Below are 25,507 nucleotides of genomic sequence, written 5' to 3' on the forward strand. Positions count from 1 at the left end.
TGTGATAGTGAATGGTCGGTCTGCTCTGGATATTTGCCTGGGTGAAGCTGTGCCCGACGTTGCTATTGTTGATTCCTTTAATTAAATTACGAGGGAGGTAAAAAACTTGTTCACAGTGCAACAAAGGAATAGATTAACATTTCCCGGGTTATTTGATCGAAAATGTACCAGGGCCTATGCTAGAATAAAGACGTAATTGCATAAACAACCGAGATCATTGTCAAAAGTTAGGCAAGCCAGGTCAGACTATAGAGGGGCAATAAAAGAAAGAAAGCAAACACTGAGAAATGAAGCCTGGGACTCCTTACACAATGCGGCCCAGCAGAAAGACCCTGCGGCATTTTGGAAGGTTTTGAGGACCCCTTTGTTATCCTCTAGTAGTGGCCCCTCTGTCGAAGTAGCAATTTCAGAAGAAAAATGGATTAGCCATTTCTCTATGGTGTACAATGAACAGTGAAATACTGGGCAGCAACTTGATGATGGTGCACTAAGTAGTAGCACCGGGATTGATCTGGAAATCACTCTGGAAGAGGTGTGTATGGCCTTGGCTAGTAGTCTGGGTGCCAAAGCCCCAGGACCCGATGGGGTCCCTGTTGATATGTTCAAATTCAACGTTCCTCTCTGGGGGCCAATTTTAACTCATGTTATTAATGCTAGCATTAAGTCTGATCTTCCATCTACGTGGGTGCAGTCAATAATAATCCCAATTTACAAAAAAGGCGATCGCCAAGACCCAGGATGTTATACACCGATCTCCCTCCTGGACTCTATGGTCAAAGTGGTAGGGAGGGTCATCCTGGAGTGCCTTCAAGACTGGGCAGAGGATAGTCAGATAATGTCAGCCCTGCAGTATGGGTTCCGTGCTGGTTTAGGCACAATAGAACAGAGTTTGAATCTGTCAATTTCGGTTGGCAAATACACTAGAGCAAAAAAAGGAAGTTTATTTCTGGCCTTTGTAGATCTTACTGCTGCCTTTGATTCGGTTAGACATCACAGGCTGTGGGAGGTCCTTGAGACGGTTGGGGTTGATCCACAAATTATTATGTTTTTAAGATGACTGTACTGTGGAGCTACGGCAAGTGTTCGGTACGGGCTGAAGGGAGAATGCACGCAAGCGTTCCCAATTAGGAGAGGGGTCAGACAAGGTTGCGTTCTGGCCCCTTTCCTTTTTAATCTTTACATCAACGGATTATAAGAAGCATTACTCATGCAGGGCAATGTTTTTCCTCAAATAAACGGCAGGCCCATTCCTGCACTCCTTTAGGTGGACGATGCTGTGCTAGTGGCACATACGCAAAATGGCCTCCAGAGAGTTTTGGATAGCTTTAGTGTATTCCTGAATGACTTAGGTCTTAAAACTAACGTAGCAAAACATACGTCATGAGATGTAGGCAAGGCACACCGAAGACCAGAGAAATGTTTTTAGATGGGAAGAAGTTATTAACAGCAAAAATCTTTTCCTATCTAGGTATACTTTTTAATCAATATGATTCCTGGGTTCCCAACCTAACTGCTAAAAAGTTGGCATTTTCTAGATCCACCGCAGCTTTAGCAACATTTGCTAAAAAACTAGGTAGGAAACCACCCTCAGAACTCCTACAAATATATAAGGCAAAATGCATCACTACGGCAACTTATGGGGTTGGGGTGTGGGGCCTTGCAGATGCCACCCTGGTACAAATAATTGAAAATGCTTTTTTAAGGCATATTTTATTCGTACCCCCAAGACCTCTTCTTTTATTTGTCATGTAGAGCTGGGTCTACACTATATAGCTGACCTAGTAAAAGTAGAGCCAATACTCTTATGGCACAGAGTTTGGTGAAAAGACCAAATAAAATTAAATGGGGAGATCTTAAAAGATACACTGAGGTTAGAGGGGGCTCTGCGGATATCCTGGATTAAATTCATCCATGATTTTATGAATGACCTGGGACATCCAGAGTATTTTTTTAAACCCAATATCCATGCTGGAGATTCCCAGAAAGACTTTAAAAAAAGATTTTCTCCAGTTACTGGAAACAACCAGAATGATAGGGGAAATTTGAAACAAAATCCCTGTGAGGCAGCATCAGCTGACACATACCACCTTGAGGATGGAGCCTTACCTATCATTCCTACCTGGAACATTTGATAGATTCATTTTAATTATGTTTAGACTGGGAAATATCCATAGATTAACATCTTTGTCGAAAATGAATGACTGGTCACGCAAATTGGTACTGTGCCCCTGTGATAAAATTTCAGACCAGTCGACTATGCATGTACTTTTATTTTGCAAATTTTATATGGAGCCAAGGCCATGCTTTTACTCCAGCTCCTGGAAAACGAGCACGTAGCGTGGAGAATAACAACGTTTTAAAAAAAGGTGCTTCAAATTAGGAAATCTATTACTATGAATTTGTAAATGTTGTGCTATGTTTTTTTTAATGGAGTATGAGAAGTGTTTTTATATGTATAATGCTGCAAATATTATGAATTGAAATATATTGTATTATACTATGTGCTTTTATGACTGTATTGAAAAACAGCAGAATAAAGCTTTCCTTGACCAAGTCATGAAATCCAAGCATTGCAAAGCTTTTCTTGTTAGGCCTAAGGAGCTACTTGGAGCCACATCGATAATTGGGTGGTATTGTCATGCAGAGAACTATTCTCTTGCAACACTAGATTGTTGTCTAAACCGACTACGAGGTAGTCAGTGTACCCAGTCAACAGGTGTTGGAACTCTTACCTAGGATCTGGCTGTTACAGCAGCTATATTGATTTCTACGCTGTAGGTGAGTTTTACAGGTTATTGAACTTAAGGTGTATTTGTTGAGTTTGACATTTTTCGCTTTAGAGCACAGGTGTGTTTCTAAGTTTTATATTTTGTTGTTTTTGTAGCATGGTCAAGACCCAAATAGAATTTCAGAGCACATAACCGTCAATTCAGAATACAAGTAGTCTACATTACAACAGGTTTACTTCATGCAAGAAGCTGCAAAGGAATTGTCAGAATGTTTACAAAAAATATATATATATTCATATTGCCTAAGAGCAGTTGCAGAATCAATTTTATCTTCACAAAGGTAACAGGACAAATGTTTTCATATAATATAATTTGTCCTGTTCTTTTATTACTTGCTTGAGCTTAACGTTTCTTGTCAAAGATGGCTGCAAAACTCTTGCTATGATGCATGTGGTTTTGAGGTGGAAGGAAACCTGCCTAATTGCCTGGGCGGTGGGACTTTCTTTATCAAGTCAATCTACTGGATAGCTGCTGTCATGAGCGTGATTTATAATGGTGGCTCTCTTCTGAAAATCTGTCCATCCACTAAAAACCTGATGATAGTGAGAGACTGGACATGCATGCCTCAGCACAATCTCCAAAAAGCTGTCCCATGCCTGACCACGGCTCAGGTAAGCCTTTTTCACTACATGTGGGGGGAACACCAAAAACTTACCACTGTGTCCCAGAGCCGTGAGGGGAACGGCGGCGCTGCAGGGGGCGCAACAGAACGCCAGCGCGACCAGCGGACAACAATCCCCAGCAGCCCCTGGGGCGGGAGCACGCCGGTGACGGCCGAGGAGCGCCCGGAGGCGCCTGTAAAAGGCTGACCCCCCGGGAGCCCAGCGGGGGAACACCAAAAACTTACCACTGTGTCCCAGAGCCGTGAGGGGAACGGCGGCGCTGTAGGGGGCGCAACAGAACGCCAGCGCGACCAGCGGACCACAATCCCCAGCAGCCCCTGGGGCGGGAGCACGCCGTTGACGGCCGAGGAGCGCCCGGAGGCGCCTGTAAAAGGCTGACCCCCCGGGAGCCCAGCGGGGGAACACCAAAAACTTACCACTGTGTCCCAGAGCCGTGAGGGGAACGGCGGCGCTGAAGGGGGCGCAACAGAACGCCAGCGCGACCAGCGGACCACAATCCCCAGCAGCCCCTGGGGCGGGAGCACGCCGGTGACGGCCGAGGAGCGCCCGGAGGCGCCTGTAAAAGGCTGACCCCCCAGGAGCCCAGCGGGGGAACACCAAAAACTTACCACTGTGTCCCAGAGCCGTGAGGGGAACGGCGGCACAGCAGGGGGCGCAACAGAACGCCAGCGCGACCAGCGGACCACAATCCCCAGCAGCCCCTGGGGCGGGAGCACGCCGGTGACGGCCGAGGAGCGCCCGGAGGCGCCTGTAAAAGGCTGACCCCCCGGGAGCCCAGCGGGGGAACACCAAAAACTTACCACTGTGTCCCAGAGCCGTGAGGGGAACGGCGGCGCTGCAGGGGGTGTAACAGAACACCAGCGCGACCAGCGGACCACAATCCCCAGCAGCCCCTGGGGCGGGAGCACGCCGGTGACGGCCGAGGAGCGCCCGGAGGCGCCTGTAAAAGGCTGACCCCCCGGGAGCCCAGCGGGGGAACACCAAAAACTTACCACTGTGTCCCAGAGCCGTGAGGGGAACGGCGGCACTGCAGGGGGCGCAACAGAACGCCAGCGCGACCAGCGGACCACAATCCCCAGCAGCCCCTGGGGCGGGAGCACGCCGGTGACGGCCGAGGAGCGCCCGGAGGCGCCTGTAAAAGGCTGACCCCCCGGGAGCCCAGCGGGGGAACACCAAAAACTTACCACTGTGTCCCAGAGCCGTGAGGGGAACGGCGGCGCTGCAGGGGGTGTAACAGAACGCCAGCGCGACCAGCGGACCACAATCCCCAGCAGCCCCTGGGGCGGGAGCACGCCGGTGACGGCCGAGGAGCGCCCGGAGGTGCCTGTAAAAGGCTGACCCCCCGGGAGCCCAGCGGGGGAACACCAAAAACTTACCACTGTGTCCCAGAGCCGTGAGGGGAACGGCGGCACAGCAGGGGGCGCAACAGAACGCCAGCGCGACCAGCGGACCACAATCCCCAGCAGCCCCTGGGGCGGGAGCACGCCGGTGACGGCCGAGGAGCGCCCGGAGGCGCCTGTAAAAGGCTGACCCCCCGGGAGCCCAGCGGGGGAACACCAAAAACTTACCACTGTGTCCCAGAGCCGTGAGGGGAACGGCGGCGCTGCAGGGGGTGTAACAGAACGCCAGCGCGACCAGCGGACCACAATCCCCAGCAGCCCCTGGGGCGGGAGCACGCCGGTGACGGCCGAGGAGCGCCCGGAGGCGCCTGTAAAAGGCTGACCCCCCAGGAGCCCAGCGGGGGAACACCAAAAACTTACCACTGTGTCCCAGAGCCGTGAGGGGAACGGCGGCACAGCAGGGGGCGCAACAGAACGCCAGCGGGACCAGCGGACCACAATCCCCAGCAGCCCCTGGGGCGGGAGCACGCCGGTGACGGCCGAGGAGCGCCCGGAGGCGCCTGTAAAAGGCTGACCCCCCGGGAGCCCAGCGGGGGAACACCAAAAACTTACCACTGTGTCCCAGAGCCGTGAGGGGAACGGCGGCGCTGCAGGGGGTGTAACAGAACGCCAGCGCGACCAGCGGACCACAATCCCCAGCAGCCCCTGGGGCGGGAGCACGCCGGTGACGGCCGAGGAGCGCCCGGAGGCGCCTGTAAAAGGCTGACCCCCCGGGAGCCCAGCGGGGGAACACCAAAAACTTACCACTGTGTCCCAGAGCCGTGAGGGGAACGGCGGCACTGCAGGGGGCGCAACAGAACGCCAGCGCGACCAGCGGACCACAATCCCCAGCAGCCCCTGGGGCGGGAGCACGCCGGTGACGGCCGAGGAGCGCCCGGAGGCGCCTGTAAAAGGCTGACCCCCCGGGAGCCCAGCGAGTCGCGCACGGGAGAAGCCCGGGACAAGGGCGGGGCCGTCTGTGGCCGTCCGGGGACGACCTGGGACGGGACGGGCCACCTCCCCTGGCTTGGACTTTGCTATTTAAGGTACTGTGGACTAATTTGGACTACAAAAGTGTCCTCCTCTGGTTGAGTTCGGGGGGCCAATCTTATCGTCGGTAACTCCCCATAGTTGGTATTATATAATGTTTCTTTAAAGTTTCTAGCCACACGGGATGTATCAACTGTTTGACTAATTGCGGGGAAAGCTTCTATCTTTTGTTATTGGTTATTTTTTTTCTTTTTTTTTTTCTTTTATAGTTTTGTTGTTTGGGTGGTGAAAAAGGCGGTAGTGCCACACAAGATCCTCATGGCTAGCCAACCTAAAACACGTTCGGCAACCAGTAAACTAACACGGGGGGAGACTCTTAATCAATCAACGGATGTCGTTAACAATGGGGTGTCAACTACAACTAAAAAGCCTACCGCAATAGACTTGATGTTAAGATCGGTTACGGGGCAAATTGAGCGAATGGAAAGGAGTCTCTCCGCCTCACCTATTCCCGTACTCTCTAGCCCTCTACAATTAACAGCCCTTTCAGTAACAGATAGTTTAAATAGATCAGTTAATGCATCTGTTTTGAGCAACCCGACTGAGGGGGTCCCCTGTGCACAACTCCCTGCTCGAGCAGGGCAAGAAAGAACAGACATCCAAGGGGACAAGGCTGGTATCAGCCAGAATAAATCTACAAAGCAAGGGAGGACCAAGGGCCCGAATAAGAAGAGGAAGGCTGTGAGGGTGGAGGTTAGTGGACAAAATGGGCAAACTCCTAGGGGGAAAGTGGTGAATGCTGAACCGAAACTAATCCCGCCCAGTTGGTTCGAAGATGTCATGGGGGATTTTAAGAGTTTCTTTGAACAATATATTGCCACTCACTTAAAGCCCGTGATCAGCAGGGTAGACAAGCTGGCAAATGAAGTAGCGAAGCAAAGTAAAACGCTAGAGTTATTGTTAAAGAACAACACACATGTTGGGCTTACTGATTCTCGAGGTGTAGTATCTAACCCCAGCTCCAACGACAGTCGAACAAACAACTGTGTGGCTCATACCTTGGCTCAGATACATAATGCCCCAGTAACCCCCCAGGGACTCAATACGGGTCTAGCCCATCAAGCATCCGCTACAATTACTAATCCGATTCCTCCCCAGCTGCCGATGCAAGGCCGAGTGGAGAACAAGCAGCTAAACTCGAACCTCCCTTGTGTATTAAGTGAATCCCCAGACCCTACCCCGGGCCCAGATAGCCCTCCACCACCACACATAGATCTCCCACCTGAAGCCACTCCTTATGTGGTCGTGTTCGCAGGAGTACCAGAATTAGGCCCATTAGAAAAAGAAACATATAACCAATTACATGCGAAACTGGCAGGTTGGTTAAATATACACAGACCTCTGAACACAGGTGTAAATGGTGAAATAGTCCATGTAAGGAGGGTGTCCTGGGTTGGGAGAAGGAATAAGGACATTAGGGGCGATTGCATAGTGGCAAACTTCAGGGATCCCAAACTTGTGGGCCACATCCTAAGACTCCCAAATAGGAACCATACAAGTACTATTCGTGCGGTACCACTGGGTTGTTTTTATCCTAGAAAGTGGAGCAGCATGAACAATGTAAGTGGGTTCACAAAGTGGCATGAGGGAAAATCATTTAATAACATTCTACAATACACAAATAAGATGCGAATCCCAGAGTTTACGCCCCAGCCTCGCCCTTTATATGATCAACCTCAGTGGAGAAATAGATTTGCACCCTTGCAGGATCTTGATGAAAATGATTGACTACTGCCTGGTGGCAGGGCCCCTACGTCCAGCGCCCCGGGAAGGGGTAAAGATGCCCTCTCTTTGGAAAACGTATCAATTGTAACCCAAAGTATTACTAGGGGTGGTATAGGGAATCTGGACCTGCAGGGAGTTGTGTCTATAGCTCCCCAGATACAGAGGGAGGAGTCGGCCAGTTCTCTTGTGATTTTTGCAGAAGAGAGGAGTGGGCAAGACCTGGTGGGCACACTAAAAAGAAAAGAGGAGAGGGGAGGATTAAGCTTTATCTCCTGGAATGTGGCAGGCTTGGGGGCCAAACTGACCTCAGTGGCGTGGTGTGAGTACATTAGGGGTTTTCATATTATAGTCCTCCAAGAGACTTGGGCTCTAACCCCAGATCATCTACAATTGGAAGGCTATAAATGTTTTTTTGGGCCTGCTAAAGAGTCAAGCTCGGGAAGGGCTAGGAGTGGTCTAGTCATCTATGTTAATCTAGAAATAAAGGGTAATTGGATTCAATTAGGCTGGGTGTCTGATACCCTGCAGGCAATAAGATTTCAGGGAGCTGGTCAGAGCCTCCTAATCTTGAACTTTTACAATTCTGGACCCGTGGATGGTCATTTTCCTGTAATAACTGAACTGGAAACAAGGTTAAAGGATGAATTAGAGTCAGGGAAAGCGGGCCCTGAACCGACTGTTTTACTAATGGGGGACTTCAATTGTCACCTTTGTCCAAGTCTACTTACGTTTTCCCCTGACTGGTCATCATGTCCGAGGGAAAGTGGGCCACATTTTGACCATGGCAGAGAAGGCTCTATGCTAATGAAGGTATGTGAATCCTTTGCCCTGTCTCATACCATGGATTTAGTGTCAGCCAAACCAGGAGAGGCTGTTACACCGACATTTAAGGGTAGAGGATGTGCCTCTGTTATAGACTTCATATTGATTTCCGCTTTTGGTAAACACAGAATTTTGGAGGCTCAAATTGAGTGGAGCCCTTTTAGTGATCACAACCCCTTAACTCTCTTATTAAAACACACCAATATTGTATCTAATTCGCATAAAGGGGACACAGTAATTTATCCTATAGACCAAGGGAGGCGGTTGAGATGGTCCACAATCAACCCATTAGATTTTTATAGCTCCCTAATAAAGAATGGTAAAAATTATATTGATGTATGTCTGGATTTAGAAATGGGAGACAGGGAGGTGGTCGTAGCGTTTGAATCACTAACAAAGGTGGCAGAGGGACTTTTGAAAACTAAAAAGCCCCTCAAAGTACATTCCTCTCCCAGATGGTTTAATTCAAAGTGCTCTTTGGCTCTTAGAGAGCTAAAACAAGCCCTCAAGGACTCCCCGAGAGATAAGACGGTAATAGCTCTCTGTAGGCAAAACTATAAGGCCCAGGTTAAGGTAAGGAAGTTGGAACTACACAAGGAGGTGTGGGCAGACCTTAGAGAAGCGGGGGAGAACAGAGACTTTACTCAGTTTTGGAGAATTATAAATAGACCAGGTCTCCAAGACTCGAGTGCATTAACTATCGGCACTAATATTCTCCCAGGTGACTGGATAACCCACTTCCAAGGTCTTTATAACCAACATGATGAGACATTGGTGGCAAGGCAGGACTCATGTTTTGCCCGCAGCAAAGTGGTTCTGGAATTTTCACTCCTCGAGGTCCTGAAGGCCATCCAGGGACTGTCTAGAAATAAAGCTCCGGGGCCGGATAGGACCCCACCGGATCTCTTCCTGAGCAAAACTGACTTGTGGGCACCTATTTTGACCAGTGTCTTAAACGCGGCCATTAAAACAGGACTCCCACGTTCTTGGTCTACAGCAGTGATTGTCCCTATTTATAAGAAAGGCTGTAGGGACAATCCACAATGCTACAGACCAATTTCGTTAATTGACGTCTCAGCAAAACTTTTGGGGAGAGTTATATTAAACCGGCTATCTGAGTGGACTGACCTCCACAACACCCTGGTGGAGACTCAATATGGATTTAGAACGGGTAGGTCAACGAGTGACCAATGTCTTAATCTATATTTGCTGGCTGCTAAATACACTAAAAGCGAAAATGGTACCCTGTTTATGGGGTTCATGGACTTAGCAGCAGCCTTTGATAATGTGAACAGATCCAAACTGTGGGCTCTGATGCAGGAGTTAGGGATGGAATCAGACTTGATTGACATCTTAAGGGAGCTCCATTGGAACACCACGGCCAAGGTCCGCTACAGCGCGGGAGGGTTGAGTACTGATCCCTTCCCGTGCTCTAGCGGGGTGAGGCAGGGGTGTATCCTGGCTCCCTTTTTATTTTCCCTCTACATTAATGGACTGGAGAGTGCACTACTGACTCTGGGAACGGACTGCCCGAGAGCAGGACGGCGTCAGATACCTGTACTTTTGTACGCGGATGACGCCGTCCTGCTTGCTAGAACCGCGATCGGTCTTCAGTGCCTCATTGAGGGGTTCGGTAGCTTCATGGAGAGTTTGGATCTCTCCGTGAACCTCAGTAAATCTTTCATCATGGTGGCAGGGAAAAAGCCCCTGAAAAAGTTCTCTTTCTCATTAGGAGCACATGTGTTTGATTTTGTAAACTCCTTTTCCTACCTGGGTGTACTCTTTGATGGTCAATTGGGGTTTAATCAACTATTGGAGGAAAGGTCAAGGAAGCTGGTTGCGGCAAATGGCTCAATCCTTAATTTTGCCCGCAGGATGGGACGTTGGTCTCCGGAACAAGTCGTAACACTATATAGAGCAGTCAGTATTTCGAAGGCCACGTATGGGGCGGAGGTGTGGGGTTTCAGGGATGCTCACTTACTCCAAGTGGAGGAAGATAAGTTTTTAAAAAAACTGTTAAGATTGCCACAGAGCGTTCCTGCTTTCATCACACATAAGGAACTGGGTCTTCAGTTTATAGCTGATTTGATTAAGCTCAAACCTATCCTGTCTTGGCTCCGGATTTGGCAAAACCCGAATGCAGGTCTTTCTAGATTGATCATCACAGACTGTTTAAAGAGAGATAGGTGGTTGCTAATTGACTGGCTCAAATATGTTAGTGATGCCTTAAAATCCATCGGGTTAGAATGGGTTTTTTCTGACCCCACTAAAATTAGTAGCTCTTGCAGGTTTAAGATCGAAAAGCAGTTATATGATAAATATGAGCAGGCCAGAATACAAGAAAACTCTGCTAAAAAATCAGTTTTAGCCTACTCTCTTGTCTGTAATGAGAGGGGTATGGAACCCTATTTGTTTTTAATGCACAATCAGCAAGAGAGATTTTTAATTTCCCGTTTTAGGCTCAATTTGTTGCCAAATATCCTAGCTTACCCATCGGGTTTTACCCGGACAATTGAGCAGAAGGGTGCCTGCGGCTGCGACAATAGGTCTCCGCAGGACACCCTTCATTTTGTATTATTATGTCCTTTTTATAGTTTACCCCGCAGAGGATTTATTGTAAATATTTTAAAGGAGGCGAAAATCTCCCAAGCCAAAACTGCTCTGTTATTCCTCCAAAAAGCTATGGACACAAGGACTCTTTGTTGTATTATCAGTTTCTTGAAGATTGCTGTTAAACTGAGGAATACGAGGGATTGAATTCAATGGGGCTGAAACTACGAATGAATTAATGTTTTTTAATTGACATAGGCCCCCTGGACTATCTTTTCTAAATCTTTGTAATTCTTATTTTTCTTCTCTTTTACAAAACTTTTTACTGTGATTAGTTTTAACCAAATTGATTTTTACTGAAATTGTATATGCTGAATCGGATTTTATATGTTTTGTGTATGTACTTTTTATGATAGTTTTTAACTATCGAAATAAAGATGATTCTGATTCTGATTCACTACATGTGGAAACAGCAAGCTGGCTACATTTCCCAAGCTCGGCCATTTTGTAGTGTCCGGATTGCGTGTGTTATGAGACTAATGATAGCTAAATGTGAGTTTGACATGAATGTTTGACAGCAGCTGTTATGATAGGAAGGTTGGGGTTCTGGTAGATAGCCAGATCTGATGAAGTCTAATTTTACCACAGTCCTTGTCTAATGGGCAAAGGACACATTTGAGACGAGAATCTAGTCGAGATTTTTTGATGTATCCTTCAGAATAGGAGCATGGCTATGGGCAGTAGTAATGCCCTTTAAAGGCAAGAGCTCTTAGGCCCCGAAGAAAGAGCTTGGTTTCACCTCTGATGTGTGCTCAAGGTTAGTGTTTCAGGATATGTTGACCATCTTGAATTACGAATGTGGCTCTCTTCAGGTCAACATGTGGGATTGCCTTAAATTGAGACTAGCACAAGCCAGTTTGATCTCCTTACAGTGATATAGATTCATCAAAAGGATAATAACAAGTGTAGAAGTTCATAAATATCACAATCATATCAGCGCTCTAAAATGTATTCTTTTGATACATGTTCTTGAAAACCGGTGGTAGGAGTGATTTGAATCCAAGTTAACAAAAGCCTTGCAAACTAATACTCCTGCTCCCTTCTTGAGGCACTGCTGATGATATTACACGTCAGCACTAGTAACACAGTAGTGACTATATTGATGCAATAACTGATCACATGACCTCCATTGCTCAAATGTACACATCGCCAAGATGGAAGGCTATGTTAAAACGTTGATCTTTCCCATCTTAACCCTTTCTATGCTGATGACAGAACCGCTCCGTCATCAGCTGCGGTTGCGCTGTGCTGATGATGGAGCGGTTCCGTCCGCGGCGCAGATTCCGCGCCTGCGCTGGGCGTTCTATTGAGTGGGCGGGGCCATGACGGAACCGCTCCGTCATCAGCACAGCGCAACCGCTGCTGGTGACGGAGCGGTTCCGTCACCAGCATGCGGCGTCCGCGCGGCCGCCCCGCCCCCTTAGCGCTGCGGCGGAATAGCCGCCGCAGCGATGCGGCTAACATGCGTCTGCTTTCTATGGCTTCACTGTTTTGCTCCCATTCGACCTTCTCAGTTATGAACCTCAATACCTTGTCTATTCTAATGTCTATTATATTTTTAAGTAACTTAGCTTAGATTTAACAATGCTACAATCAGAAGAGCACTGCAATAAAATCTTTGATATCTGATATAGCGTGGATTTCTCAATTGCTATTGTGAACCACTTTTCCTCTGGTGGCCAGATGTGTATGTATTTGAGTATGATTTATATTTTTATCTTCACATTCCACGGCAACCAACACTCATTTGAATAGAGGTTTTCGTTAGGTACCTGTTCCATGTACTATTTCTCACCGGAAGGCTCTTGGGTAATTTGGTGCGGGTGCATGGACTTTAGTAGCATCACTAGTTGAAGGCGCACTTGGCTTCTTGTGCAGCCCTCTCTTACCCAAGATGTACATTTTGAGCCCTGCAGTTTGATTTCCCATCCTGGACAGGTTACCAACGATATGTGAGAGAGTTCTGAGTAATGGAAATTGTTGGATATAGTAACTGCCTCGCTGTGCATGGACAGCAACATCCCTCAAAAGAGTTGAGGATGGAAACTTTAAGGAGAGTAAAAAGAAATTAACAAAATATGGCTTTGTGAAATTTTAATTTGATCCTTTCTTCTACATGGACATACGCAAGCGTAAATACTAATTTTAGTATGTTTTTGTTTTTAACAGGTTTGGAAAGAACCGAAAGGATGAAAAGTTTGAAAAAACCGAACACAGGGGCTCATTGAAAATGAAAGAGCACGATGCCCTCCCTTCAGAGGATGAAAGGATGCGCATGCGGCAGGAGCAGGACAGGTAAGGATCACAGTCGTGGAATCGCACTGTGTTGCCTCCTTCGAGTTAGAAAATGGAGGCCGCTGTAGTCTGTTTATCCGAGCTGATGTAGGGTAGATATGAATTGACCCTGGGGGAATTATCCAGCAGCTCAGAATTCCTATTTTGTAAAAAACGTATAATATTTTGTGATTTTGGGAGACGGTATGCGCAGCCTTTCTCATGGCCTGCCTCACTCACCTTGTCATAGACTGACTGGGAAGTCTTTGTGAGGAGGTCTTTTGGGAGGGAGAAGTGTCAACAATTCAAACTAAGCTATTTCAGAGAACTAGTAGCAGCAGTATTTCTGACTCGGGCACACCTTAAAGAAATTAGTCACACCAACACCCCATGAACTTTGTCAACATCTACATTCCTTTGACAGACACATACGTTTCATGCACTGCAGTCATCCATGAAGCAAACTTTACACTACAAGGTCCAGGTACATTTGACCACAAATAGTCAAGTGGACTTATTGATGCAAGTTCTGCTTTAGGCTGTTTCCAAGGCCAGGCTCAGGAATTCAGTCTTTATTTCAGCTGGCAAGTTCATTAATACTCTTTGTGTAGATCTACTTATGTATAATTGTATCTAATTCAAAATCATGATTGGCAACAACTCTACAGAGTAATAGCTTACTACCTAGGCATATAAAAACATTCCAAGGTGCTCATAACCTGTTTGTTATGACTGAAATCGATGATACTCATTTGCCGACATTGAGAGGTTAAGATTCTGATCGTACGTACCTGGATTTGAACATGCAACCTTCCATTGTATACAGAGACTTTGGCTGTGGTTGCATTCAGCCACTGATCCTTTTTTTTCATTCTCAATTGATTTTACAATCCACAGTGCAGCTCGCAGAGGATATGGTTGCTCAGACTTGCCGAACCTTGAAGAATCCATTTTGGTTTAGGGTGTTCAGCACTTTGGTTGATCATTTCTGATTCCTAGATTGATGTGTAATCAGAAAAAGTAAATTGACGTGTAACATTTTTCAACATCAACTTAGTTCAAATGTTATGTTATACTGAATGGCAGATGTGATGCCTTTGATATGTACCTGTCTCCGCTCCATGATACATGCAGCCCTTGTACAAGATATGTAACCTGTCTGCAGGATTTCTTCTAATGAGGTTATGGTGCTATCAGCTTTTCCAAATTTTGGTTAGATTTTTTGAGGTCTCGTAGCAGTTGTGTACAGAAATTAAATTCCCCTTATTGCGTGTTTTGGGTGCAGTGAAAACCAAGATTAATTGGTGAAGACCAAGAGGGGTGTGCGCGTGATTTGATAATGTATCTAATTGTTTTTCTCTCACCATATTTTACTCAGTTGGTATTGTGCGTGTATAATCTGATGTCCACTTTAACTGCCCCAGGTTCTGTCTTCTACTTGTGTCAAAAGTTAATTTCTTGATTGCATGGACTTGTTGCATAGTTTTTTCGTATTTAACGTTTTTTATGCCTGCATCAAATTTAGACCTTCTGCTACCTACTTTTTGCCACACTCGTTTTCAAAATCATTGAGGGGTGTGATTTTTTTTTCTTATAGCCGTTATGCAGTGCAGCCAGGCACAACATTTGATTGTTGGAGACAGGAAAAGTTGTACATGCGTATTCCATTAGTCTGGCTTTTATCGCCGCAGAGGTTAACAACATAGTGTTGTGCTTTCTTTTCCAGGAATGTGTCTATATCATTTAGGCCTCAAGAGCTCACCTGCTTATTGTTGAAGTAATCGTGTTCTTCATTACAAGGCTTTTGACTGGTGGCCAATCAGTAGATCAAAGTTTTAGTTTAAATGATAGTGACCTGAGTATTGTAAGCCATGATTACAGGCCATCCGAAGTGTGTAAGAATGCATGAACATGTGAGCACTTGCATTAGAAAGATTGATGGGGAAAACTTGAAAATCCACTGCAATGTCTGTAAAAATGTTCGTCTGTAATCATCAATTAATGCAATAAGAACTCAAATAATTTGTTGTATTTTTCACAATATTTGAAATGAATGAAAGACAGCTAACTGGAAAATGTCATGTCAGCGTCTCCTCACACATTTTTCCTCCGTCGCCTCTACATGTTTCTGACAATCCACACATCGCTGTCACTGAAATGAATGAATGAATGATCGAGTGTAGGACATCCCTCTGCTGTCGGAAACACCGAAAAGCCTCACCTTGGTAACTCTGGCTTGACAGTTTCCCTATGAACACTCACTTTTCTGGAGCCCACTGCTTGTCCGAGCCTGCTCCCGCAAGGAGCTGGCAGCACAATCTCTCCAGTGGTTAGTTTCAGCTAGTGGTTGGGGACTGGCACTTATTTTTCTGCATCAGATATTAACCAAGCACTACTGAGGGGGAAAAACACAGATCGAAAAGACGGAGGAAGAGAAAGGCGGCAAAACCATCACAAAAGGAGAAATCAGGAACCTGCGAGATAGAGAGAAAGAGACATAGAGTACCTTGTAGTGGATTAAAGAGTCATGACCAGTGCTTAATTTGAGCTGGAGATTGCTGGTGGGGTTCACAGTCACCTATTTTTGGGAACCAGCGCTTATTTTTCTGCATCTGACATTTCCTGAGAGCAAGAAATGGGAAAACACACAAAGTGGAAAGATGGAAGGAGAGAAAGACAGACAAGATGTCACAAAGGGAGAAAGCTGGAAATATGTGCGAGTGTGATGACGGTGCAGGGAGTGTCTGGTAGTGGATTAAAGAGACATGCGGTGGATGCAAAACTACGCAGCCTTGGTATTTGGCGCATGGGCCCTTAAATTGCATTAGTTTCAGGCTTCTGACAGAGTTTTGGGCACTTCCACTCATTAATTTACAAATAACCACAAGGCATGAGGTGGATTTAAGAATATCAGCATCGGCTTGCTGACATTTAATTGTACCGCCTGCAAGCTTCTGAGCAGAGCTTCGGGCACCAGCACTGTTTCTTTTACAAACTAAGCACTGAATCTGTCCTTCTGTGAGTGCTGGTAGTAATGCTTACAAATGCTACCTGTAGTCACTGCTGCCATGCCTGCTTGGCTCTGGTCACTCCTCCTTCCTTTGAGATGCTTCAGGTATGCTTCAGGCCGTTAGTCTCCCTATTACATCTGAGAGTGGAGGTAAAGAGCTCAGGGGGATTTGTTTTGGCCAAAAGAACTTGGGCCCACGCCAACACCAGTGCCAAATGTAAAAAGTCTGGGTATAAAAATTGACAAGGATTTGTCTATGACTACCCAGATTTCTGCTGTCGTAGGAACCTGCATTGGCCTAATCAGGCAATTGCGTAGATTAGTCCCCCTTTTATCCGAATCTATGCTTCGGACAGTGGTTTCGGCCACCATACTATCAAGATTGGACTATGGCAATGTCCTTTACTTAGGCCTACCAAAGAACTTGATGAGTAGATTGCAGGTTGTACTGAACGACGCTGCACGCCTAATCTTCAAGCTTCCGAGAAGATCTCATGCATCCCCTTTATTGTTTAAGCTTCACTGGCTCCCTGTGAAACAGAGGGTAGAATTCAAGAGCCTGTGCATTGCACATAAGGCAATTTATGGGCAGGCTCCTGTCTATATCAAAGATCGTCTAATGCCTTACAACCCGACACGGTCTTTAAGATCATCTGATGCTCAGCTGCTGATTTGTCCTCGTTTTAAAATGGCCACAAAAGGTGGAAGGTCTTTTTCTATCCTTGCGCCACTGTTATGGAATAAGTTGCCAGTTTCCTTGCGCAAAGAGTCGAATCTTCTTTGCTTCAGAAAGCAGTTGAAAACTATCCTGTTTAGGGAGGCTTTTGGATCTACAGGTTAACCTGTATACTACCTCATTCTTTTCTGCGAGTAAGAATATAGTGTGGTTTCCTTTGGTCTGGAGCGCCTCGAGACCTGTTGGTGAGTTGGCGCTATATAAACCAAAGTAACATAACATAACATAACATAACATAAAGAGCTCATTTGTCAGAAGAGTGTGCACTTCAGATCTGGATTGTTTGTGTCCATGATCTACACATGACCCTACATAGCATGCCTGCATTATATTGCATAATGAATTCTGCATTGTTCAGCCACTATGGTGGGTTTAATTCAAATACATGTATAGCTCACACTGACTGGCAATGGAACAGCACTTTGTACATACTATAGTGTCTGTCTATGGGGGGGGGGATACACAAACTCCACACGCTAAAATAATAGCCTAACCTATTCTTAGTTGGACTACTTAGGAATCAAGGGCCAGATGTATGAACATTTCATTTTGCGAGTCTCTAATTGTGATTTTTGCGAATCGCAATTAGAGACCCGCAAAATAAAATGTACTGATATGTCTCAGACAAATGACTAACAACGGACCTGCCTCATCAATATTCATGAGGCAGGTCGCAATTTCCGACCCATTTTGAATGGGCAATAACACAGAGATGGTAGCCTATGGGGGACAGCAGACCACCACGTCTGTTTGCTTTTAAAGCAACTTTTATTTTTGTAAATGCAGCCCCTTTGTTTAAAAGAAACTGGGATGCATTTCATAAAGGGAAAGTTTCTGTTTCATTTTTTAAGGCTGCTCTTAAACTTTTTTATTACCATTAACAAAGGGGAAGGGGTCACTTTGCGACCACTTCTGTTTGCGGCTGGCTTAATACCTACTTGAAGTAGGTGATAAACTGCCATTGTTTTGCGAGTGCATTCCGGTTGCAAAACAATCATACATCCCCCTGCAACTCACTGTTAGTAAGGTCTGCCCTTCCTAATAGCGATTAGCAAACCCTATTTTGCAAGTTGGTAATATGCTATAGACTCACAAAATAGAGTTGGAACATTCCAAAAGTCATTTTAGCAGTTGCAAATGGACCAAATATTCGTTTGTGGCTGCTAAAAACATTTATACATGTGGACCTAAGTATTTTACTACAGCGTGTCCATTCTTGGTTGGAAATCTGAATAATTTATTAATTTTTACATTCCACATTCTGTTGGATAGTGTTTTGCTTAGAACATGAAAACAAAAGTGCCCCTGTGGAGCATCGCTGCCAAAAACAAATCGCTTGCACGCTCAACCATGCCCAAATAATTGTTCTTTTGATTAATTTCATCTAATTCGAGGTAATGATGTGCTGAACCGTGCGATATTATGCTCCACTCTGGGAAGACTGTGCATCATTGTTGCTTGTGCACGGGCAGTGGTGAAGATGAAACATGAGATGTTGCTGCCATGTTGTTTGCTGAAAGGAAAGCTTATGGCTCGTGGAAGATGGGGAGTGTTCCCGCTCGGACTGGCATTACACATTGGAAGTCGAAAGTGCTGCGCATGTCGACTCCGAAAACGACATGAAATCCTCAGTGGCCGGAGTATGTCGTAATTGTAGGTTACATTTGGCTCATCCCTGTGGAGTAGAGGTATACAGGCCAGAAAATGTGTTTGAAGTGTTGACAAGGGGTCACGTTTGGCTCTAGGAACTAAAACACAAGCCAAGCCAGGTGGAAAAAGAAGATTGGCACGTGAATACTCGCTCTTTTTCTGCCATTGTACCTTCATCTTATTTGCCTCAAATCTCTTTTTCATTTTTCCATCGTCACTTTGCTTCTCTTTGCTCTCTATTGCTTACTCTTCCTCCCTTTCTTTCCTACTCTTTCATTTATATCTTTCTGGCTCCACACTCACCATCTTTGCTCCCTCACTTTCTCCTTCCTCCAACTCTCCCTTTGTCTCTCCTTCTCATGACCTCTCTCTTTCTTTTGCTCTCGCTCTCTGTGCCTCACTACCTCTATCTTATTCTCTGCCGTTCTCCCTCTCCTGCCTACAAAGATGCTGACATCCATAATTTCTGCATCCCTTGCTTCCGTCTTTCCACCATCAAATCTTTCTCCATACTCCCCTGGTTACAGCAGAGAAGGGACTGGCAAGTGCCACTAGCCTTTGTGGCATTTGGAGGGTGGAAATAAAAATAGCTAGGGACACTGGCCAGACTTTGCTGCGCACAGGGGCGCAAAGAATGATGTAATAGTTCAAAAGAAGGATGCAGGAGAGTTAGAAGCTATACCTTCTTGGCGACACTCACTTATGGCTCAAGAGTTCTAGAGGATTTTTAGTCGAGCGAGAGTCAAACATTTGACCCAAGCCTTCACTGGTTCGCCCACCTTTTCAGTGACGGAGGCAGCAGACAGAACACATTCATATATTGACTGCAAACCTGTGCAGCAGAATATGTATGGACTGAGAATCGCGCCACCACTATCTTGGGTCACTGCAATGTAAGGCTGTCTAGAATGTAAAAGACTAGAAAAATAGGACTGCCAGAGAAGGTTGACCTGCCAATGTCTTCAGTGTTTGTTGTTTTTTTAAACACATTTTTATTAGTTTACATATATTCATGACCTAGCTGACATTTCAGTACCTTCCAATTGTCATACCTCGCATCTCTTCCTCGTGTCCTATTTGACAATTTTCCATCTTGTCATTGTTCAGTTGTGGTATAGTCAATCTCTACGCATGGACTCCCCAACGTTATCAGCTACTGTAATATAATGGCTGGAGTGTAATAGTCTGCTTTTGCTTGAATCATGCCAAGTGGTAACCTCAACCCCCACCCCCGCCAGACGTGTCTTAAACTGTGTGCTCTCTGACCCCTCTCGGTTAGTCTCTGACAAAGCCTCTACCCAGAGTTCCTATTCTCTGTTCTCCCTCTGGGATCCTCGTGTCTGGATAGCACTCCCAAGTCCCTCGTCCTTATTCCACCATCTCTATGTAGTTATATCAGGCTTCCTCAGGGTTCGGCCTCCTGTGAGGACTCTTGTCACATTTCTTCTGTTGCTGCTGTTTCTGGCTGCTTAAGTTGTGATACCAATGCTTCCCATGCCCTGGCTGCTTCTAACGATTTCTCACTTCCATTTTGTCTGGCTACCTTAATCGTATCGCCCCCCTCGTAGTTCGCCCAACCTTCCATCTATCTGTCACTTTTTGCTAATATCAGGCCCAGGTCCTGGAATTTACTTGTGATTTTATTCTTAGAGGTGTGGGGGAATCTGTGTAGGAGGCAATATCCCGGTGCTGTGGCAACTTCTTTCTCCGTCACTTCAGAGAGGATTTCAGCCACCTCCCTCCAGAATCTTCCCATCTCTGGACAGATTCAGAACATGTGGAAAAATTCTGCCCCCTCCTCCCCACAGCGGGGACAAGCCACAGTTCTTGTGTTGAAATGCCTATTGATACGTCCTGGGGTGAGGTATGCCCTATGAAATATATTAAAGTTCACTAATTGGAATCTAGCATTTCTAGTGACCTTACTGACACATTGTCAATTCCCCCATGCCTTCTCATCTGTTGGTTCCCCAGATCTACTTCCCATCGCTGCTGTAGCTCATTGAGGGCAGGGGGTGTCTCCCGACTGAGCCTTTTGTACAAGCAAGTGACCGCCTTGAATGTCCCCACTACTGATACCACATACTGGCATCCCTCAGATAGTGGTGGTTCAGATCTCCCACTCCCCAATTGTTTGCGTATTGTCGCTATTAAGGCAGTATGCACTAGGAATTCCCGCTCAGTATCTCATATCTCTCCCTAAATGTATCAAAGTGCAGCAGGGCTCCTTCCTCGTAAAGCATTCCTACTGTGGTTTCACCTGCTGTTATCCAAGTCTCTAGTCCTCGCCAGTCTGCTCTGTGTGGTAGTGCCATGCATGTCGCTTAAGAAATATCTGGAGCATACTGGCACTTAGTTTTGGACCTCTGTGAACTTCTAACCCAGCATTTGCTAGCCACTCATAGTTCTGCAGTCATTTCCCTTTCCCTAACAGGTAACCGTAATACTACTCTTGAGAGGAGGTCCAAACTCTGGCTTCCATCCCCCTGTTGTGCAGTCTCCCTTAACTGATTAGCCACCCATTTCGTGAGCCACAGCAACTGGGCGGCTATATAATAGTACTCAAAGTCTGGTGTTGCTAACCCCCCTTCTGCTTTTGGTCTCATTAATATCTTCAGGGCTACCCTGCACCTCCCATTGCCCCACAGAAACTCTGTCACCATTGTCCGGAGATGTCAAAACCACTCCCCTGGTATCCATACCAGTATTACTCTGAAGAAATATAGGAGTCTCTGAAACGTCACCATTTTTAGGAGCAAAATCTTACCAGTCATTGATGAGGGAATGGTTCTGAAAAATCAAAGCTGGCCTTTGTCCCTCCTATAGCTTTTCCCACGTTACCTTCTAGAAGATCCACTTGATCATGGTAGATGTGGACCCGGCAGGTACGGGAGGCATCTACCTTCCCATTCTACGCCAGCTACCGCCTGCGGCTTGCCTCGCCCCTGCCTAGTAGGAAATAGACACTACTTCCCCCAGTTCACCTTGAGGCCAGTTACTCTCTCTAGTGCCAGCAGCAATTCCCTGGCTCTGTCGAGATCCCCTTCCGTATACCTAAGGAATAGTAGTAAGTCAGCTGCGTATAATGCTATATGATGGGTGTGGCCCACTACCTCCAGCCCCTGATATACGATGTACCATAAAACTGACCTTTCCCTATGCGGTTTCTGGCTGAGGAATTGGTAGCACATGAGTTTACCAAATTGTTCTTCTACCTGCTTTTGTGGAGGCCCAGTGGTTTTTCATCATGCCAGTGCCCACCTTTGGTCGATGTAGACCATTACGTGGCATTCATTGGTTTGATATGATTATGTCTCCTCTGGTTAAGACATTGTTGTGAAGCACAGAAACTAGAAAATCCTTGGTTGATATTTTGTTTTTATGAAAATATGTTGATATGAAACCCATTTTTTTCAAACATATCACACAACGAGATGTTAAGGCCGTTTGCCCCTGCTGTGCTAATACTGTTTACTTTTAACCTGCAACCGCCCTTCCACTTCTTATGAAAATGCTTAATTAGTTCAAAATAATCAAGTGAAGTTATTAATATGATTGACAATTGCATAAGATGTCTGGGCAGTATCGTAACTGAGAGCTAATTTTAGAGACAATGGAGCTTGAGAGTTAAAAATAGCTGTGAGTATAAGGTTTCCTAAAAAGAGCAAAATCTTCAAAAGGTGTCAAAACTGCAATAAGAATGAAACTGCCCAGGGGGACATGGCGGCAGACCCTTCAATCTGTTAGTGTTACAGATTTGCGGCTGGTGTATTGCTTCGGGGCTCTGGAGGAACAAGCGGTAGTGTTTCCCTAACTGAATTTAACAGGAGGTGAAAATAATGTTACTAGGAAGAGCTTCTTCTATTAATGTTTGTTACTTCTCCGTATTTTTGTAATATGTGGAACAGGGATATATGTTTCTATGCTCATGATCAGAATAATCATTTTTAAACTACACTCTGCTTTTCCTCACAGAGAGGAAATCTAATAAAAGCTCTTTAAGCTAAAGAATAAAAAATGCCTGATGTATTAGAGCATTAAAATCAAATATTACAATTTGATTGAAAATATGATCACTGAAGTGTGAGAGGCCATTACATTCTTTGAGGTCATTGAGATCGGCTGTTTGTGAGATTAACTTTGTGTGTGTGAGGCTTACACGGGTGTGTGGAAGGGTTGAACTTCCCCGTTGTTTGGAAACCTGCACTCAGAGCTGCTGACTTCCTAGTTCACTGCTTCTTCCACTGCATGGATCTTCAACCTGCAGATGAGAAGAGAATTGAAGGGCTATCAGTGAGAAAAAAATGTTAATTCTCCTAATTTCCTACTAAATGACTTGAAGTATGATTCCATATTGCAGTTCTTTTTATATAGCGCAAACGCGACCCTCAAAGCGCTTTACATGAACACCAGTTGCATTACAGACGGACACTTTAAAAAAATTTTTTATTAAGGCCCAGGGAGATTAAGTGATTTGTCCAGAATCACAGGATGCTTTAGCCTCCCGCCAGATTGGAACCTGGTTTCCCAGCTTCAAAGTCGGCCGCTCTGGCCATAAAGCTACATATTTGCACAGATCGTTGAATGCAATGAATACCATATACTATTTATTCACGTTCAGAAATGGCCAAAGTATCATAGCATATCTTATAATTCTACAGTCAAGGTGCACTATTATAGAATGTGTACACGGGTGAATTCTGCTGTGCCCTATTGCACATAAAAGTTCAAAATGTTTTATGTTTCAGATGCAGAAAAAAACATAGTGCTCTGCACAAGGTATTATGTAAAATATTTGGCTGCATCATATAAAGTGCTTCCTGGCTGGTACAAGAAGCACCTACACCTTGATAGCTTTGCTGTGTCCAGCCACTGAGCATCTTCACAGTCCTGCAAAACAAGTCAGGAGATGTGTAATGGTGCTTGTGGTTTCTGCCCCTGCCCCAGCATTGGCTCGTGGCTGGGAGAAGAGGGCAGCAGAAGGAACATGCAGGTCCGATTGGGCTCTCTCGCCTCTGTGGACCCGCCACTTAGAGGCTCATTCACATATGTGCCAGAATGTAATCTGCTGGAGGTTACATATTGTACCGTTGCATTCAGAATGAGCACATTGGCTTTGACACAGGGAAGAAAATGTGGCTATTGCATAGTTGTTCTAGCTACCTTGGGTATAAAGGGTAAGCATAATGCAGGGGTGCAGCCTTTTATGCAAAGGGAGCACATTTGCATCAGGCTCAAGTCTGGAGCAAAAAACGAATTGTGCCACTTTTTGTGCGTTCATAATAGGGCTCTTCGTTTCCACCCTGCAAATATTGAACATACTAAAAACTATAACTCAGAAAATCCCTGCATACCGTTCTTTATGATTCTGAGTTTCATAGCAATGTAGGTGTTTGAAAGGGCACCAATGAAACTGCGGGAATCGGAGGTGTTACTTCAAGCATGACAATACTTGGAAGGTACAGCAGTCCGTTATTCCGCTCCCACAATGCCCCTTATTTTAGTACCTCAGCTTGAACACCATTTTACATTTTTTGTTGTCCTTTTATGACCCTTGCCAGCCGTTTCCGTTGATTAGCGCCATGCATTAGTGCTCGCTGCAGGAGCCCGCGTCCAACCCCTGCTGAGAGCCAAGCTCTCCAGGCCTCGCGCTCTCTTCCAGACCATATTAGACATTTTGTCTGAATTGCAAAACTATTCCCAAATGTGTGTTTCTCAGACTTGAGAGGCTTTGCCGTGGACTCCTGGGAGCGATGCAGTTTATGGCTGTAATATTTATATCGCCAGTGGGCTAATTAGTTTTTGGAATGTATATCAAATAAGATAAACGTTGTAATATGTTTCTTCTACGTGAAGGGGATATTTAATTTATTCAGGATGCCATTAAACCTTAGATTTTTTTTCCATCGCTGTGTAACTGTGCCTGTACTCACACTGCGGGCTGCCGCAAGCACTCCCCACCGCTTTTCAGCCTCACTGTGTGATACACATAGCGACTCCTCTCATTTGGATATTCCTCGTACCATACGGAAAGGGTGCCATGACACTAAACGTACTATGATGCAGATAAGTGTTAGAAATGTGGTCTAGAGGAGGGTAGGTCCCGGGCAGTGTATGGCGCGACTCATTTTCCCCGCAGCAAGATGCAGACCTCTGTCTACCCTAAAGGGTCCAGTCACACAACTTTTGCGTTGGATGCCCGCATTTCCTGCACCTGCAGCAGGTGCAGTATTTTACTAATATTAAGGATACAACACCATTGCATCCTGAGTAGGTTCCTCCTTGGTGTGCGATAGAAAATACCTTGTCATGATGAAATGCCACTGAACCTCCAGGCAACAGGGCATGACACGTGTTGGCCTGATTCAACACTCACGAAGCTAGTTTTGGTATATTACCACCTATAATAGCTCTTGTGATTTTATTGTGTTTGGGAGACCTCCATAAACCTCCTTTGGTACCCCCCTAGACTTTTCTAACTCGCATTTCACCCTACTCCTTACATTCCCCTCACTTTCATCATACTGCATAAGATTACAAGACCCCCATGAAAGAGACTCCGCTAAAGGGCCCGTCAAGTATTGCAGCGCAGACTCCGCATCCCTTGGGTGTGTGAGGGCATTCAGATCTGGCCACTCAGATCCCCTCTGCATCTGAGCGGTCACCTCTTCGGATCAGAGTGTAACACTATAATTCCTCCTTTCCTTCCCAGGAGGATCGGCACCCCCACAGCCCATTATTATGGGGTTGGGAGCATGGGATGCTGGGCGTATCTAAACGGCTCCTTGTCCCTCCTTGATTTAGTGACATTGTCATTGCTGCTGGCCAAGGTTGTTAAG

The 25,507-nt window shown here is 45.8% G+C and overlaps 1 protein-coding gene across 7 annotated transcripts in view; it reads left to right on the plus strand.

The window, feature by feature from the left end:
- PARD3 (par-3 family cell polarity regulator) overlaps positions 1-25,507 on the plus strand; it is a 1,362,300-nt gene that overhangs the window by 938,805 nt on the left and 397,988 nt on the right. For all 7 annotated transcript variants that reach the window (XM_078663327.1, XM_078663329.1, XM_078663332.1 and 4 more), the window contains one exon: positions 13,168-13,293. In XM_078663327.1, the coding sequence (XP_078519453.1) occupies positions 13,168-13,293 (126 nt within the window). The remainder of the gene's footprint in view (positions 1-13,167; positions 13,294-25,507) is intronic.

The sequence above is a fragment of the Lissotriton helveticus genome, chromosome 10 (genome assembly GCF_964261635.1).
Source record: "Lissotriton helveticus chromosome 10, aLisHel1.1, whole genome shotgun sequence".
NCBI classification, from domain to species: Eukaryota; Metazoa; Chordata; class Amphibia; order Caudata; family Salamandridae; genus Lissotriton; species Lissotriton helveticus.